Source organism: Anolis carolinensis, chromosome 6 (genome assembly GCF_035594765.1).
Source record: "Anolis carolinensis isolate JA03-04 chromosome 6, rAnoCar3.1.pri, whole genome shotgun sequence".
NCBI lineage: Eukaryota > Metazoa > Chordata > Lepidosauria > Squamata > Dactyloidae > Anolis > Anolis carolinensis.
This window is the reverse complement of record NC_085846.1, coordinates 76,088,524-76,105,361: the sequence shown is the minus strand read 5'-3', so window position 1 is coordinate 76,105,361 and position 16,838 is coordinate 76,088,524. Positions and strand designations below refer to the sequence as shown.

The 16,838-nt window shown below is 37.7% G+C and overlaps 1 protein-coding gene across 7 annotated transcripts in view; it reads right to left on the bottom strand.

Annotated features, from left to right (window-relative positions):
• Positions 1-16,838, bottom strand: part of thrb (thyroid hormone receptor beta) — a 266,903-nt gene that overhangs the window by 71,731 nt on the left and 178,334 nt on the right. For 5 of the 7 annotated variants that reach the window (XM_062958089.1, XM_008118958.3, XM_008118960.3 and 2 more), the window contains one exon: positions 4,896-4,959. The exons of the other annotated variants lie outside the window; for them this stretch is intronic. In XM_062958089.1, the coding sequence (XP_062814159.1) occupies positions 4,896-4,959 (64 nt within the window). The remainder of the gene's footprint in view (positions 1-4,895; positions 4,960-16,838) is intronic. 7 annotated transcript variants of the gene reach the window in all.

The following is a 16,838-nucleotide window of genomic DNA, read 5'->3' as shown; positions in this document are numbered from 1 at the left end:
TGGTCCTAACTTTCCAACCTCCCTCCAATATGAGGAAATAATCAATTTGCCATTTTTTGCAGGATCAACAGTAACATTTCAATTGTTCATTTTTCACTTCCCTTTGGGAAGCGACAGGAAAAGTACTGTGGAGGAAAATAATCCAATTCTGCATGCATATGAACCCAAGATAATGTTTCAAGTGGTTGTGTTAGAGCTGTTAGAAGCCTAAAATAAGTGCAACCTGAAACTATTAATAAAAGTGAAGGGGAAGGATAGAGGTAAAATTATGTTTCCTGAGCTATGAATATCAGTATACAGAATGAAGAACTAAGGAGTACAGATGAAATAAACCCACCCACATTTGCACACACACACACACAGCCCCTTGACATTTGTTTGTTTGATAGATAACCTCATTTTTCTACCATTACTGTAATCTAAGGCCATGGAGCATATTTCCAAAGAGAGGGTTTCTAGCATCACTCATTAAATAATGTTGTTCAGCTATCCTATCTTTTCCTCTTTAGCCAGTTCTCTGATTGAAGAAGTGGTAGGAAAACATAGCATTATTATTAATTGGATATTTCCAACAAAAGGCTCAAAATACTACTAATTAAAACCAATCATGTAGTTATTCTATCTTTTATTTTCTGATAAGAAAAAGTGGCAAAAGCGGTAGGAGAAGGAAACCAGAAGGTTAAAAATGAAATATAACTTTGTCTAGAATGCTATACAAAATTTAATGTTTGAGAATAAGGTGACCCCAAGATAAGAACCTTATCTGAAACATCCTACTAAAATTCCAACAAAGTCAGGCAATTGTAACTTGCAAAAGACTCATCTGAAAACATACTTGTTCCACTTTTCTTCTGAGGTGGAATCAATACCTGTAACAAGCATACATCAGTGTTTTTTTTAGTTACATTTCCTACTTGGGATAAGCACAGATATGCAATTATTACGAATGTGGCATACAAGACATTATTCCCTTTCTTGCAATATACATTATTTATATATAATTAATTACACATCCTATGGTAATTTCAGAAATTACATTCTGCAGATGTTCAGTATTCTGCCTCAAGGTATCACTCAGTAAATTCTCTATTTAAAAGGATGTTTATTATACTAACCGTATTAGTATACCTTAATACTGTAGTACCTTACATGACAATGTCTATATCAATTAGTAGACAATATTTAACTATTTTACAAATGATGTACTCAAAGTATGTTGTTGTTTCATGAATATCTGTATTGAATATTAACCACACAAAGATATGACAGCTTCCTGCTTAGCAGAAAAGCAACTGCATCTATAACAAGAATGTAAATAAATTTGTGTCACCGACACACACAAACACATACATAAACATATAAACAGAGACTGAAAGATAAACAATAGGGAACACAAAGACATGAAAATTGATAGTTCAAAAAGAACAATACAATTTTAACAACTTATGGGAATTTCTTCTTAATTTTTAAAAAATGGACATAATCCATAGGAACATTATAAACTTGTAAGATGCCATTTTTCTAATGTTTCACAGAATATGAAAGAAGGCATACTCCAAAACTTGTAGGTTGTTCACCCATTTCCCAATAGCATGTGATACATTCACGCATCAAGAGATTTTGCTGCAGTTAAAAATAAAACAAGACCTTCTTTTGACAGATAACTAGGAGCTACAAAATTCTTGCTTGCAGCTGATGAATTCAGATTCTGCAAATGAAGAAATTAGATTCCCTTCCCACAACAATTATCTTGTTAGGAACCACAAGGTCGCAATCAGTTTACATAGAGTTGATCATCAAATCTAACCCAAGGGTTTGGATATGAACTAGCCAAAAGTGATAATGTGTTCTCTTGCCTTTTTTTATGAAAGCATCTGAGGGCATGGAAGTGGGTGGGCACCAGAATGACCGGGATCAACCAAGGTAAATGTAATCAGGCTTATGGGTAAACTTGCATTCAGGTCAGTCAAGGAAGCTAAATTTGCACAGGTCCAAACAGGTAATGCTAACTTCTTTTTTTAACTTTACAGTCATAAGAGAAAACAGAAAGGCGGCAACAGAAGAGCAAAGGCCCAAGAAAGCTGCTTAAAACAGTGGAGAGCATCACGGTAAGGTGAGGAGAAACAGGTTCTTTACCTGGCCACTCCACTCTTTTTCATGTATAGAATAGACTCCTCTACCAACTCACCCACTTTATTGGCAGCTGGCTCAGAAGCTGGCGAACTGAATCATAAAATAGTCAGTACATTATCATGTCTAGAAGGACAGGTCCCTGATAAGTTACTCTGGCATTTGGTTCTCAAAGGGATGTTTTCATTTTGGGGCAGAAGTTTGTAGGAGCAGTTGAGACAATACTGCTTCTTCAAAAGGCAGGATAATTCTAGGTCCAATACAGCTATGCCATCTGCGAGGAAAAATGGCTTAAGGTAAGTTGCTATTTTTCTTTAAAGTCAGATTCTGTTTTGTGTTCCAAGAGATGTTAATAAATAATTGTGAGGTGAAGGCATCTCTATATAGTTCTGTTTCCCATATTTTTTCTTCTCTTTTGCTGGTAATGTGTTTTTGTGTGTGTTAGGAATGACTTGAGAAACTGCAAGTTGCTTCTTGTGTGAGAGAATTGGCCATCTGCAAGGACATTGTCCAGAGGATGCCCGGATGGTTTTTTTTAAATGTTTTTACCATCCTTGTGGGAGGCTTCACTCATGTCCCTACATGGAGCTGGAGCTGATAGAGGGAGCTCATCTGCGCTCTCCCCAGGTTGGATTCAAACTGGCAACCTTCAGGTTAGCAAGCCAATCTTCAAGTCATCAGTCTTGCCAGCATAAGGGTTTAACTCACTGCACCACCAGAGCTCCAGTACTGTTATGTGAGACCCTTTCTTCTTTCCCTGGAATATTGTCTCTTTGCTCATGTTCTCTTGCTTTTCCGCTGATGTATGTGCCTTCCTCCCTCCCTCCTTCCTCCTCTCCTTCATTATTCTTGTTAAGATATGCACCTCAGCCTTAGTGATTTCTTAGACAGTTAATCTGATTCATGCGAAAGTTTCTAGAAGGGCTGCTCTGATTCTCACACAGAACTATCACATACCCATGGACTTCTCCATTCACTTCAATTGACATCATCTCCTTTGAAGTGAGTGGCAAAATAAACTGACTCATAAACTACATGTGACATTACAAACTATATGTGATGTTCAATATATAGCCTAAAGCTACATCTCATTTCTCCTCTTCAATTAGAGATGGGGAATATGAAGCCATCCAAAAGATATGACACTCTGTTTCCTATCTCAGATCATTGGCCAAATTGGATTGGGCTGATAGGACTGGCATTCATAAATGAGATCAGACATCATCCTTGTTTTAATTATTATAAGAGGGTTTAATGAGAGGTAATTTTTAAAATTAAGATTACACTACCAGGAAGACTTATCCCATCCTTCCCCATTTGCAACCTTCCCCAAATTTGCCCATCCCATGTCTAAGAATACTGAAGTGGAGATGACTTTTATTGGAACAATAACAACAGATGATTTTTTAGGGTTGTGGTAAGGGATATTCCAATGTACTGTAATATTTAGGAAAATAGGGCACACCCTCCCAAACTGTTGAATTAGCTAAGAAAAAAGTATAGTTTCCCAGTTACAGTACAGTGTTCCCTCACTTATTAGGTTAGGTTCCAGGATCACACGCAATAAGTGAAAATCGGCGAAGTAGGGATGGTATATTTATTTTAATATTTATACATTATTTTAGTATTTATACATTATTTTAGTATTTAATATTTATACATTATTTTATTATTTTAATATTTATACATAATTTTTAGTGGAACCCCGGTGGCGAAGTGTGTTAAAGCGCTGAGCTGCTGAACTTGCAGACCGAAAGGCCTCAGGTTCAAATCCCGGGAGCGGAGTGAGCGCCCGCAGTTAGCTCCAGCTTCTGCCAACCTAGCAGTTTGAAAACATGCCAATGTGAGTAGATCAATAGGTACCGCTTTGGCGGGAAGGTAACGCTGCTCCATACAGTCATGCCGGCCACATGACCTTGGAGGTGTCTACGGATAACGCCGACTCTTCGGCTTAGAAATGGAGATGAGCACCAACCCCCAGAGTCAGACATGACTGGACTTAACATCAGGGGAAACCTTTACCTTTTACCAATTTTAGTAGTTATACACTATTTTAAGTCTTTATCAACAATCGTGTGTTGATAACTCGTCTCCTTCTCCTCCCGTTGCCACTTGGGCTCCTTTTCTCTCCCTTCGGCTTCTCCTTTCTCCCTTCCTTAGGCTGTAAACTGTAATTTTTTATGATTTATAATAGTCTTTTAGAGTTTATTGAAAAAACGCGAAACAGCGAATCCGCAAAAAGTGAACCGCGAAGTAGTGAGGGAACACTGTACCTCTCAATCAATAATAATGCAAACAGTACAAAGAGCTGCATCTTTGAGATGCACACACCTTCCTCAAGAAAATGCAGGGACAATTCATTATTCAGGCAGGCCTTCAGGAATTGGCTGCTTGTTATAATCAGGGTTTTTAAAAAAGATGTACTGGATATATTTTTTAAAAAATAATTCCCTATTTAATTTGAACTTTAAAATGAATATGTACTTTTTTAAATGATACTTCTTTTAAACTTTCCTAGAAGCTGCTTTGCTTCCCTGTGAGAAAGGTAGAAAATGAGCCAAATAAATAAGTGTTGTTTATTTTGAATGAATGCAGGTATCTGCAAGTCCACCAAATATGTGAAGCAATGGCAAAGTGATCCAAATGTCAACTGTGTAACGCTCTAGGTATTCTCAAAGTCTCAACACACACAGTAGAACCTCTAAGTTACAAATATATAGATAGATCTATATCGAGAAAGATGTTAAAGAGCCAGATTTGTCTACCTGACATGCTGCTGGGAATCAACAAAAGGTAGTCATTCTCATTGCTCTTTTCCACCAGTGTCACCTGTCAGGGACAAAACAAAGACATTAAGTTCATCAAAACGTAACAAGCATAATTTTGGCACTGCTAGATTGCAACCCAGATGGGCATTATTGACTTGCAACTTGAAGAACTAGTGCCTGGGCTATGTTTCCCCCCACTTCCTTCCCATCCTTCTTATGAGTCACGTTTTTTATACTGTGAGTCTGTCATATTACTTTTCTTTGTATGCTATTCTGAAAAGCCTTAGTACTACAGATTTATTTTTCTTTATTTTAAAAATGGTTTATCTTCCGTTCTTGTGTTTATACATAACTCAAGGTAGTAAGCAATAGTGAGATCTGACAATAAAATTAAACTGGATTGCAGTCATTCTGATCTAGATTTATGTATTACCAAATAAGGTCTGACCAGGCTTAAATTGGTATGTCATTTTAAACTCCATAATGTTACAACTTTGGCTCCAACCACTACATGAGTATCCTTATGCAAAGCCAGAGTCTAGTATCACCTTCAAGCTTAAGACCTAAGACTTCATCACATTGGGCTTTGGCTCCGTCCTAGGATGCTTCAGCCTAACATTTTAAGATGTATGAAAATGCCACGATTTTAATTTTTGCTGTGGATAGTGTTATTCCTAGTCACTTATCAAAAGCGACAAATTGGGAAAAGATGTCCTAAAGTGTGACATGTTAAAAACTATATCACCAAGTTTTTCCATTACAGTACTTTGCTGCAATTCTCTTCTTTCTCCACTGTCTACTCCTGTCTACTCAACACCAAGAGAAAACAGCATAAAATTTGAAAACAGTCCTGTCAAAATGGCTAAAAATGTCCTTTTAAATTAATTTTGGAACAATAATGAGTATATACTTCTCATTATTTAAAACCATGTAATGTCCACTCATTACATTACATTTAACTTTCTTTTGCCCTCATTGAAAAGGAAATCACTCCTTACAGTAAACTGTATTACTTTGTTTTATTATATTATTGAGTCTCTGACAGGACAATAAATAAATGAAACATCATTCAGAGGATATAAATCTAAATTCAATTAATCATTAACTGTGCATTAAATAGGAAAATGTTGGTAATTTTCTTCTTTGGTCCCAAGAAAGTAGTGCATTTTCAAAAGTGGCATTTGTGTATTTCTTTAAGATATATAGCACTGAAAGAACTATTATAATTGCTGCTTTACTGCACAAGCTAGTAAAATGAATCGCAATGGATGAGTTGTGTTTTCATGAGCAGTCAACCAGCTCCATCGTGCATGGACTTAGCCCACATTCATTTTACACAAAAGACCACTAACTTTGCATCAGGAGAGAAATTCAAATTATATTTTGTGCAACTCACCAAAACTAACCCTGTTCCCAACTGGTGTCATGGGTCAGATTTACATTGACCACTTAGCTTGGTGCAGAGAAGAATCAGCTCAGCAGTGGCAAAATGTTGCAAGTGGTTGATCCAGAGTAACGTGGGGCCTTTGCTCCTATTAAATAAAGTCTGGGAAAAGCCCAATGTAGGGACTGTGGGGACAATTGGGCTGGTTCTCAGATGGAACTGGCTACAACCGTCCCCACTGCCATCCTGTGTTTCCTGGGACCAGGCAGCCCAGGGACACAGGCTGACAGCCAGATCCCCCCATATTATGGTGATCTGTGGACCTTGCTGGGTAATGGGCTGTGCTGGGGAGAAAGAAGATTTCCTCCTCTCCCTATCACCCCTGCTGATGCCAAAGCACACAACAGTGAACAAGTAGGACCTGTGCCGAGGCCAGAGAGCAGCACAAAATGGAGGGTGGGGAGGGACAGTTAGGACGATTGCCCAGCAATGCCAAACTGAGTTAGGTGCTACTGGGTGGTAGGAACTCCTTCCTGCCTGTACAAAATCAAGCCACCAGGAGACTATTCTGGCCAGAGGGAGAGTTATTTGAAAATTTATATCTTGAACCAATGATTCCCATCCCTAATCCGATTCCTGATAAAAAAAAATAAATTAAACTTTTTATAATGTACACTTCCAAAGGGTCGGTTACCTAGTTTGTAAAACATTACTGTGGACTGGAGAATCTAATAGTATGGAACAGGATGGCTCTGTTCCTACTGAACAGAGACAACTTGCAATATTTTGCTATTTGAGGTAAAGGTATAGGTTTTCCCTGACGTTAAGTCCAGTCATGTCTGACTCTGGGGGTTGGTGCTCATCTCCATTTCTAAGCCGAAGAGCTGGCATTGTCCATAGACACCTCCAAGGTCATGTGGCCGGCATGACTGCATGGAGTGCTGTTACCTTCCCGCCGGAGCGGTACCTATTGATCTACTCACATTGGCATGTTTTCGAACTGCTAGGTTGGCAGGAGCTGGAGCTAACAGCTTTCGCTCATGCCACTCCCGGGGTTTGAAGCTGGGACTTTTCGGTCTGCAAGTTCAGCAGCTCAGCGCTTTAACGCACTTCGCCACCGGGGCTCCTTGCTATTTGACGAGAAGTCCAAATGACACTTCCAACTGCTATACACAATTATTTCAAATATTTTGATGCAGAATTGAAACACAAGTTGCTATGCTCACCACTGGCACTTCCTTAAGCCTCTTTCATGGTAAGAATGGTAAGGAGCCACCGGTGGAGTAGTGGGTTAAAACTTTTTGACTTGAAGGTTGGGCTGCTGATCTGCAAGCTGCCAGGTTCGAATCCCACCCGGGGAGAGCGCGGATGAGCTCCCTCTATCAGCTCCAGCTCCATGCAGGGACATGAGAGAAGCCTCCCACAAGGATGATAAAAACATCAAAACATCTGGGTGTCCCCTGGGCAACGTCCTTGCAGACGGCCAATTCTCTCACTCCAGAAGCGACTTGCAGTTTCTCAAGTCACTCCTGACACGAAAAAAAAATGGTAAGAATAAATCTATTCTGAAACCATGAACAATTGGAGATTCAGCTATTAAAAAGGAGCTGTACTACATAGAATCTGGCCTGTTGCTCCACACAAATTTAATAAATGTATCATTTTAATTTATGGTTTGCATATTATACAACTAGAAAATAAATATTTTTAAAAATCAAATAATTAACCTTTGGTCGTTTAAAAATTGTGCCTTGGGAATGAATAATTTGCATTTGCCAGTAATAGAAGAACAAATGGATCAAAGCAGCAAATATCCTTATGTATCTTTCATGAGAGCAGTTGAAGAGTTACTTATCTCTGACTTTCTATTTGAGTAAGAAATTAATAAATTGAATTTTGATGAATAATTTTAAATGATTTACTGGTTTCAATTCAATGTGTATATCGTACCCATCCCTGACAGAAGTCTCTCTTAGAATTATGAAGAAAGGACACAAACACTCTCTCTCTCTCTCTCTCTCTCTCTCTCTCTCTCTCTCTCTCTCTCTCTCTCTCACACACACACACACACACACACACACACACACACACACACACACACACATATATATATATATATATATATATATATAGCATAAAACAAGTTACAATTTAATACAGCATTTGTTTCTTTCAAATAATTCCAAGACCATGCATAACTCAGTGGAGCTTATATCCAATTATACATGCTTAAAGCTGCACAAAAATCTTCATTCAACCAACCTGCTAAGAAATCACTATAGACTGCAGTTCTTACTATATAACAATATCATTGTCCATATAGAAATGATGGAAAGTAAAGTAAAGAAAGTAAAGACTTTCTGTATATACTTCAGATTTCAGTATCAATGTCAAAAATACATAGAATGATTTTACATAGGATTTGTGCTACATTAGAAGAGTAAAAACATATATTTTTCCCATACCATCTCTCCCCCCCCCCCCATTTAGCACATGCATATAGACAATATTCTGTACATCTAGGATGTAGTTCATGGTCAAACAAAGCATCCTGTATTATTTTAGGAATGCTGCCTTCCATCAATAGTAGAAAACAACATATGGTATACAATACTGTCTTCTTCTAGAGACAATATGGTACAACCCCTGCAGGAGATACGTCCCCAGAATTTATGTGAATATGCGAAACCATGGATAATAGCCAATCCTATTGAAATTAAGGGCTTCTGATCCCAAGAATATGATACAGTCACAACAGAGGACCCAGAAAATGATTGGTCAGATATGGGTGAATGAAACTGTGGATACAGGTTGCACGGATAGAGTGTACTCAAAATGATGCTAGTTGATGATGTGCCACCTTAAAAGAAGTTAGCCCTAACAGCAAAAAAATGAATTTAGGGTGGTGAGAAGGAACAACAGATAGAAGGAGGAGGAGGAATGGAAGAAGAATAGAGCGAGGGAATGAAGTAGACAGAAGATAGACAAATAACTTATTTGGAATGATCTTGGGTGTGGTGCAACTGAGTCTATATACCATAAAATTTAAATTCTAATGACTGCTTCTGACTTTGCATCTATACATAAAAACTAACACTTTCAATATGTATGTGTTTTACTCTTTCTTTCTGTTTTGCATATTCCTACTGCCATTTTTGGCCATGTGTAAGCATCCTCCCTATAGAAGTAGAACAAGGAGTTACCCCTCTATATATCTGAATCCTTAAGCAGGAATTGTATGTCATCCCAAACTGATTGTGTACTGAAGCCTGGATTGACAAAACCTTTAACCAAATATTTTGCCCAGATTAAATTGAGTTTATGATCCTGTCTACTAATGATTAGTTAAGGGACATCCACCTAAAAAATACTTTGGTGTGGTCAGCATAATATTGATGATACATTACAACCCATATCTTTGTATGATCTTGTCTAGTTTTTCATGCCTTGTTTTTAATTTTGTTAACAAAACTTTGATTCCTTAAAAGGTTTAACACAAGCTTCCAAGTTAAAAATATAGCTTGTATAGGTAATTGAAAAGTAAACATGTTGAATTTGTTTCTCCACAACTATTGTAATTCCATGCAACCACTGTGTTTTTGGAAAGAATAGAAGGTGTGTGAGGTGTGTGTATGTGCATGTGCTATGCTCCGGCATAATCACAGATCAACTTATACATTCCCAGAAATGGGGAAAATAATGCCCTTGCTTATCACATTTGTAAAATGGCAAGTTTTAATGCTTCCCTGTTGCAACCCTTTAATCATTTATCTTTCAGTTTGAGTTTCAAAAGTATGTTTGAAAACTCACATTCCAAAATATATATGTTAAATGAACAATGAAGGCAGGTCTATGACAAAGTCACAGATCTTAAGGAGAAGGTGATGCCAGATGGCTTTTTCCAGTCCCGCTGTTGCAGGTTTCATCAGATTCACATTTTCATTTAGATCAGGGGTCCTCAAACTTTTTAAGCCAAGGGCCGGTCCACAATCCTTCAGACTTTTGAGGGGCCGGATTATCATTTGAAAAAAAAATACAAACAAATTTCGATGCACACTGCACATGTCTTATTTGTAGTGCAACAACAACAACAACAAGAACAATGAAAGAACAATGCAATATTTTAAAATAAAAACAATTTTAACCAACATACATTTATCAGGATTTCAATGAGAAGTGTGCTCCTGCTTCTGGCCAATGAGATAGTCAAGTTAATTAGGATTGTTGTTGTCGTTGTTGTTGTTGTGTGCCTTCAAGTCATTTCAGACTTTGGGCGAGCCTAAGTCTAAAATGTATTTATTTATTATTAATTTATTTACTGCATTAATTTACTACATTTGTATCACACCCTTCTCACCCCAAAGGGGACTCAGAGTGGCTTACAAATTATATGTACATACAATATATTATATTATTAGCATAGCACAATATTAGCATTATATATTACTATATCGAACTATACCACTATACTGTTATATTATTAGTAATATTATATGTAATATAGAATATATAATATTATTACAGTAGAGTCTCACTTATCCAAGCTAAACGGGCCAGCAGAAGCTTGGATAAGCGAATATCTTGGATAATAAGGAGGGATTAAGGAAAAGCCTATTAAACATCAAATTAGGTTATGATTTTACAAATTAAGCACCAAAACATCATGTTATACAACAAATTTGACAAAAAAGTAGTTCAATATGCAGTAATGTTATGTTGCAATTACTGTATTTACAACTTTAGCACCACAATATCACGATATATTGAAAACATTGACTACAAAATTGGCTTGGATTATCCAGAGGCTTGGATAAGCGAGGCTTGAATAAGTGAGACTCTACTGTATATGGTAATATTATTAGTGTTATATTGTATTACATTATAATATTCTTATAAATATTATATGTATATACAATATATTATATTATAAAACTGAGGGCGGGGGCCAGGTAAATGACCTCGGAGGGCCGCATCCGGCCCCCGGGGCTTAGTTTGGGGACCCCTGATTTAGATAATCAGCAATGTATATTATTAACCAACATGGTGAACATGGTCTGACTTATTTCCACAATAACAGAAATATCTTGTCTTTTGAACAATATAAATAGTAGTTTGCTCTTTTCCAAAACAAAAACAAAATCTTCCCAGATTTTCCGCATTTTACTTGGAAGCAAAACTTTCCTTATACTGAAGAAAGTTCTGCTCAGTTTTGCTTACTAATTTGACTGCTACGAACTCATTGTGCAAGAAAGCTTTTCCTACAGCTTTAAAATTTGAAATTTAGTCTTTAGTTCAGTTCACTTTGATTATTACTGATGTCTTATATTTTTCCACTTTTTCTAGGGAGCTTGGAGTATTTGGGGCAGCTATGTGCTCAAATGAATGTTGGTCTACTGCAGTATTTTACATTTTTAACTATCTTGTGTGTTTCAGTGTACACAGCTTGGGTTTCTTTTAAAGCACTAAACTGTGTGATGAATGCTGTAAATGATAAGAAAAAATCCAGTCAAGGCAATAGGAGTCCATCATGTCCTTCTCACCGAGAAATCCCGTAGTGACATTTGGATGGGAAATTATCTTGTAGCTCCCTCCTGTGGACATCTTGTATTATTCTTAAGGAAGACATCCTGTTCAGAGGTAAGCCTTATTTAAAGAAACTAGAGTTCTGTATAGAATAGCTCTGCTGTTAATAGTGATTTTCATAACAGAATTAGCAAGGGGTGTTTCATTCATTGGATCTTCACCTTCAGAAAATCAATGTGTGTTGCGGGGATGATATCATTCGTATTCGCCAAAGTGCACTTGAAAACAGTTGTGTTCAAGTAGGGAATGCTGATTTAACTGAAGACTTAAATCCTTTGAGGATTTAAGGAAAACATAGGCCAGCGATTAGAAACCAGAAGCAGTCTGTTGAAAACATATACAGTAGAGTCTCACTTATCCAACATAAACGGGCCGGCAGAACGTTGGATAAGTGAATACGTTGGATAATAAGGAGGGATTAAGGAAAAGCCTATTACACATCAAATTAGGTTATGGTTTTACAAATTAAGCACCAAAACATCATGTTATACAACAAATTTGACAGAGAAAGTAGTTCAACATGCAGTAATGCTATGTAATAATTACTGTATTTACGAATTTAGCACCAAAATATCACGATGTATTGAAAACATTGACTACAAAAATGTGTTGGATAATCCAGAACATTGGATAAGCGAGTGTTGGATAAGTGAGACTCTACTGTATACACTTAAAAAAATACACATTATAGAACAATATAAGTTGGTGATTAATTGCTATAGAGCTTTTCTCTATAAAAGGATAATAAATATCTATCTTGTTGGGTTGGTAGAACAATCAACATAACATGTATTGAAATTGAACATCTCTGAGTATATGGTTAGTTCAAGGTATAAGCTTAAATATATTTGAAGGAACAAAAAAGTCTTAATGATCCCAATGGACAAGCCTAGTTGTATGCAATTTGAAACTTCCCAGCTAATGATTCCTCTGAGAATGTACCAATCCCCAGATCCAGCAGGAACCATACAATAATAAATACTTTATTGTTTATCATACAACCTGATGTGGTTCACCCTCCTGTTCCATACATTAAGTGGTCTTTAACTCCCTTGTGCATGACAGATTATCCCTGATTTGAAGATATGAGTAAGAATGTTAAAAAAACCAACTATTTAAAAATGCTTTTAGCTTTAAAGAGGGAATGATTCTACATATTATACATGACAAATTATACAGCCAGTTCTTTGGTAGCCATTTATAAGAAGTATGACTAATTCTTGTGCATTTCAGCAAGTCAATGCATCATCTATTCCAAGTAAAAATGAACTGTTCATGCCGGTGAGAATCTATTACTCTACTTGAACTGTAAGTTTTTAATATGAGAGAATTATATATAAAGTTCGGATGTTGAAGAATATTCTGCCTCCTAGCAATTTCATACAACAGAAAGTAATGCAGAGGTTTCCACTTACTGTATTAGTACTCCTAAATTTGGGTTCCTTTCAGCTTCCAGTTTGCATGGCTAATGGTTACAAATTTTGAGAGCTGAAGTCCAACAACATGAGAAGACCCATTCTTGGGAATTAGTGTTCTAGAATGCAGTTTAGGATGGAAGGAAATGATAACTGGAACACTCTCCTGGATATGGAGTACACTGAGATAGGAAACCTAATTTAAGATTATAGTTAAGGCAGTTCCATGTGGGCTAACATTCTACAAGTCAAGAAACAGGACATGTAGAGTGAAGTCTTAACAGATGTTCTTCATGATCTGGCATGAAGGTGAAGAATCACAAATCGTGCTTGCTTACAATTTATACTCCAAGCACCCAGACCTTGCACTTAGGTCCAAATGTAGAGGGGGAAGATGGAGTATCTGGAATGAGCAAGGAGGCTTCAACATGCTCCGAACCTGTATTGTCCAGGAAGCAACTGAGTTTCAATGTCTTGTAAAATGAATCCTCCTGTGAAGTGACCCATCCCTGATCTCTGCTTGCATCTGAAGCTGACCAAATGGGATAAACAGTGGGAGGGTGGCCTCTTCTAGCACCTTTCACTATTCTTATGCTGGCTCAAACAGATTAGTTTGACACTTGACACAACTGTAGATTAAGAGCAGTGCTCTGCATAATCTCTCCTATCCCCAAACCCTGTCTTTTACCATCCCACATTCTGTTTAAAATTTTAGTGTTACCAGGCAGTAATTTTCTTCAATCCCCTAACTCTCAAAACAAAATGTATTTTTTGATGTTAAACCTCCCTTGTTTCTTTCATGTCTGTTCAGAAAGCACATTTGCACTCATTTAAATTTCAGAAAGGAACAGTTTATCTTTCACGTTAATTTTCATCACTGTTCTTTGCACCAGTTGCTAAAAGCAGCTAAAATGATAAGTGGTTTTCTGTCATCATTTTCAGGTCATCTTGATTTATTCATTAGCTTTGGAAAAAGACTAATGAAAAGCCTGCTGGTAAGATAACACTTTTTAAACAACTTTATTAGAAGATTTTTTTATAACCTTTAAGTAGATTTATTGAAGCACAGTTTCTATAAAGCAAAGAGGTACATGCATGGATATCAATAACAAAGACAACTTCTTTCAATATGCATCAACTGGTGAGGCAGAAACATTTATCCCTTGACCAGTAAGTGACATTTCATCAAATCCAATTTTGCGTTTCTATAAAGATTTTTATTGATGTTTCAAAGGTTCAGATTCAGGCTAGTTACCAAACTAAACCAGGATTAGTTCAATGTTGACTGTTGTTGCTGTTGTGTGACTTCAATTGTCACTAACTTATGGCAACTCTAAGGAAAAGCTATCATGGGATGTTGCCATGGTCTTTCTGTAAGGCCGAGGGAAAATAACTTGCCTAAGGTCACTCAGAGGGTTTCCATGGCTGAGTGGGGATTTATACCCTGACCTCTAGAATTGTAGTCCAATGCACAAACCACTGCACTACTTACCCTGCTAAATAAGCAACAATTTCCATTTGAAAGTACAGTACAAGCAAAATAACAGAAAAATGATTCCTGGCTCTTGAGGGATGGAGAAGGTATGCATAGATTAAAAATCCAATGTCAGAAATAATTAATTGAGCAAACCTCTGATTACCCATAATTTAAGCACTTCGGGTATAACATCAATTTAGTAACAGCGGGAGCATTCAACAATACATACTTATTTACTAAAGTCCTGGTAGCTGACGCCCTCACACTAATTAAACAAAACTTCCCAGAACACAGCCCTGTTTCACCATTGTCTCACCACTAGCTACTTTCAGTGGGACAATGGATTCTATGAACAGAAAGATGGAGTGGCCATGGGGAGCCCTCTCTGCCCAGTAGTAGCAAATTTCTATATGGAACACTTTGAAAAACAAACCCTAGAAACAGCGCCAAAAAAATCCAACTGTATGGTTCAGATATGTTGATGACACCTTCACCATTTGAAGCCATGGGGAAGAGGAACTCAGGAAGTTCCTGTACCACCTCAACAGCATCCATCCAAACATTCAATTCACCATGGAAAAAGAAAAGGAAGGAAAACTGCCATTTCTAGATGTTCTGGTCATCCGCAAACCCAATCAACAATTGGGCCATACAGTTTACAGAAAACCTACACACAGATAGATATCTTCATAAAAACTCCAGCCATCACCCAAGTCAAAAAAGAAGCACAACCAAAGCCCTAACAGACTGTGCACAAAGAATCTGCAAACCTCCTCCAAGGTGAACTAAACCACCTAAACTGGGCTCTACAGGCCAATGGATACTCCACCATGGACATCAGAAGACCTGTAAGGCCAAGAGCAAGCCAGGAGAGTAAAGACAAAGATCCACCCAGAGGAAAAGTGTTCTTAGCATACATCAAGGGAACCACTGACCGCATAGGCAAACCGATGAAGAAGCACAACCTACAAACTATCTACAGACCCACAAAGAAAATCCAACAAATGCTACGGTCAGTGAAGGGCAAGAGGGATCCTCTCTTGGTATACAGCAGGAGTCTACCGTATACCATGCAGCTATGGACAAGTCTACATAGGGACCACTAAACGCAGCGCCTAAACACGAGTCAAAGAACATGAAAGGCATTGCAGACTAACTCAACCAGAGAAATCAGCCATAGCAAAGCACTTGATGAACCAACCTGGACACAATATATTGTTTGAGAACACAGAAATGCTTGACCACTCCAACAACTATCATGTCAGACTACACAGAGAAGCCATTGAAATTCACAAGCATGTGGACAACTTCAACAGAAAGGAGGAAACCATGAAAATGAACAAAATCTGGCTACCAGTATTAAAAAACTCAAAAATCAGAACAGTAAATAAGAAGAAACACTCTGAAAACAGAGGAGTTCCTAGTCATGGGAACCAGGGGCAGCTAACGACTCTGAACAAGGATGCCCCCAGGCAGGAAGAAGCCAGGAGATGAAGCTATTCAATGCTAATTAAGGTGATTAACTACAACATTCACACTGGCCTCCAACTGACATAGAGTTCTTCTCTCACCCTGGACTTTCCACAAATATATATAAAAACCTTCCTTGCTTAGTTTCTCCATACCTCACAACCTCTGAGGATGCCTGCCCTCGACGTGGGCGAAACGTCAGGAGAGAATACTTCTAGAACATGGCCATACAGCCCAGAAAACATACAACAACCCCAATCCCTGATATATAGGTTTTAATCCACAGCTTACCACCTGGGCAGCAGTGAATTTGTGCTAGCAAAATGTGGGACAAAATGACTTCTCCCATTCTTCTGAACCCTGCCAATCTTTTTTTGGGGTGAATTCATTTTGCTTCCTTGCTCAGAAAGTGCTAGCAAGAATGGAAAATGGGGGCCCTGTAATACCACATAGTTCTGCCCCATAAGTCCACGTTTAACTGCTACAGCTGCACCATGTGGAATACTAGGAACTGACGTTTTTTTTAGAAGCACTGGAGCTATCTAGCTGACACTGTAAATCCCAGTATTCCATAATACTTCCTGAAGATTCCAGTACTGCAAACCCCATGA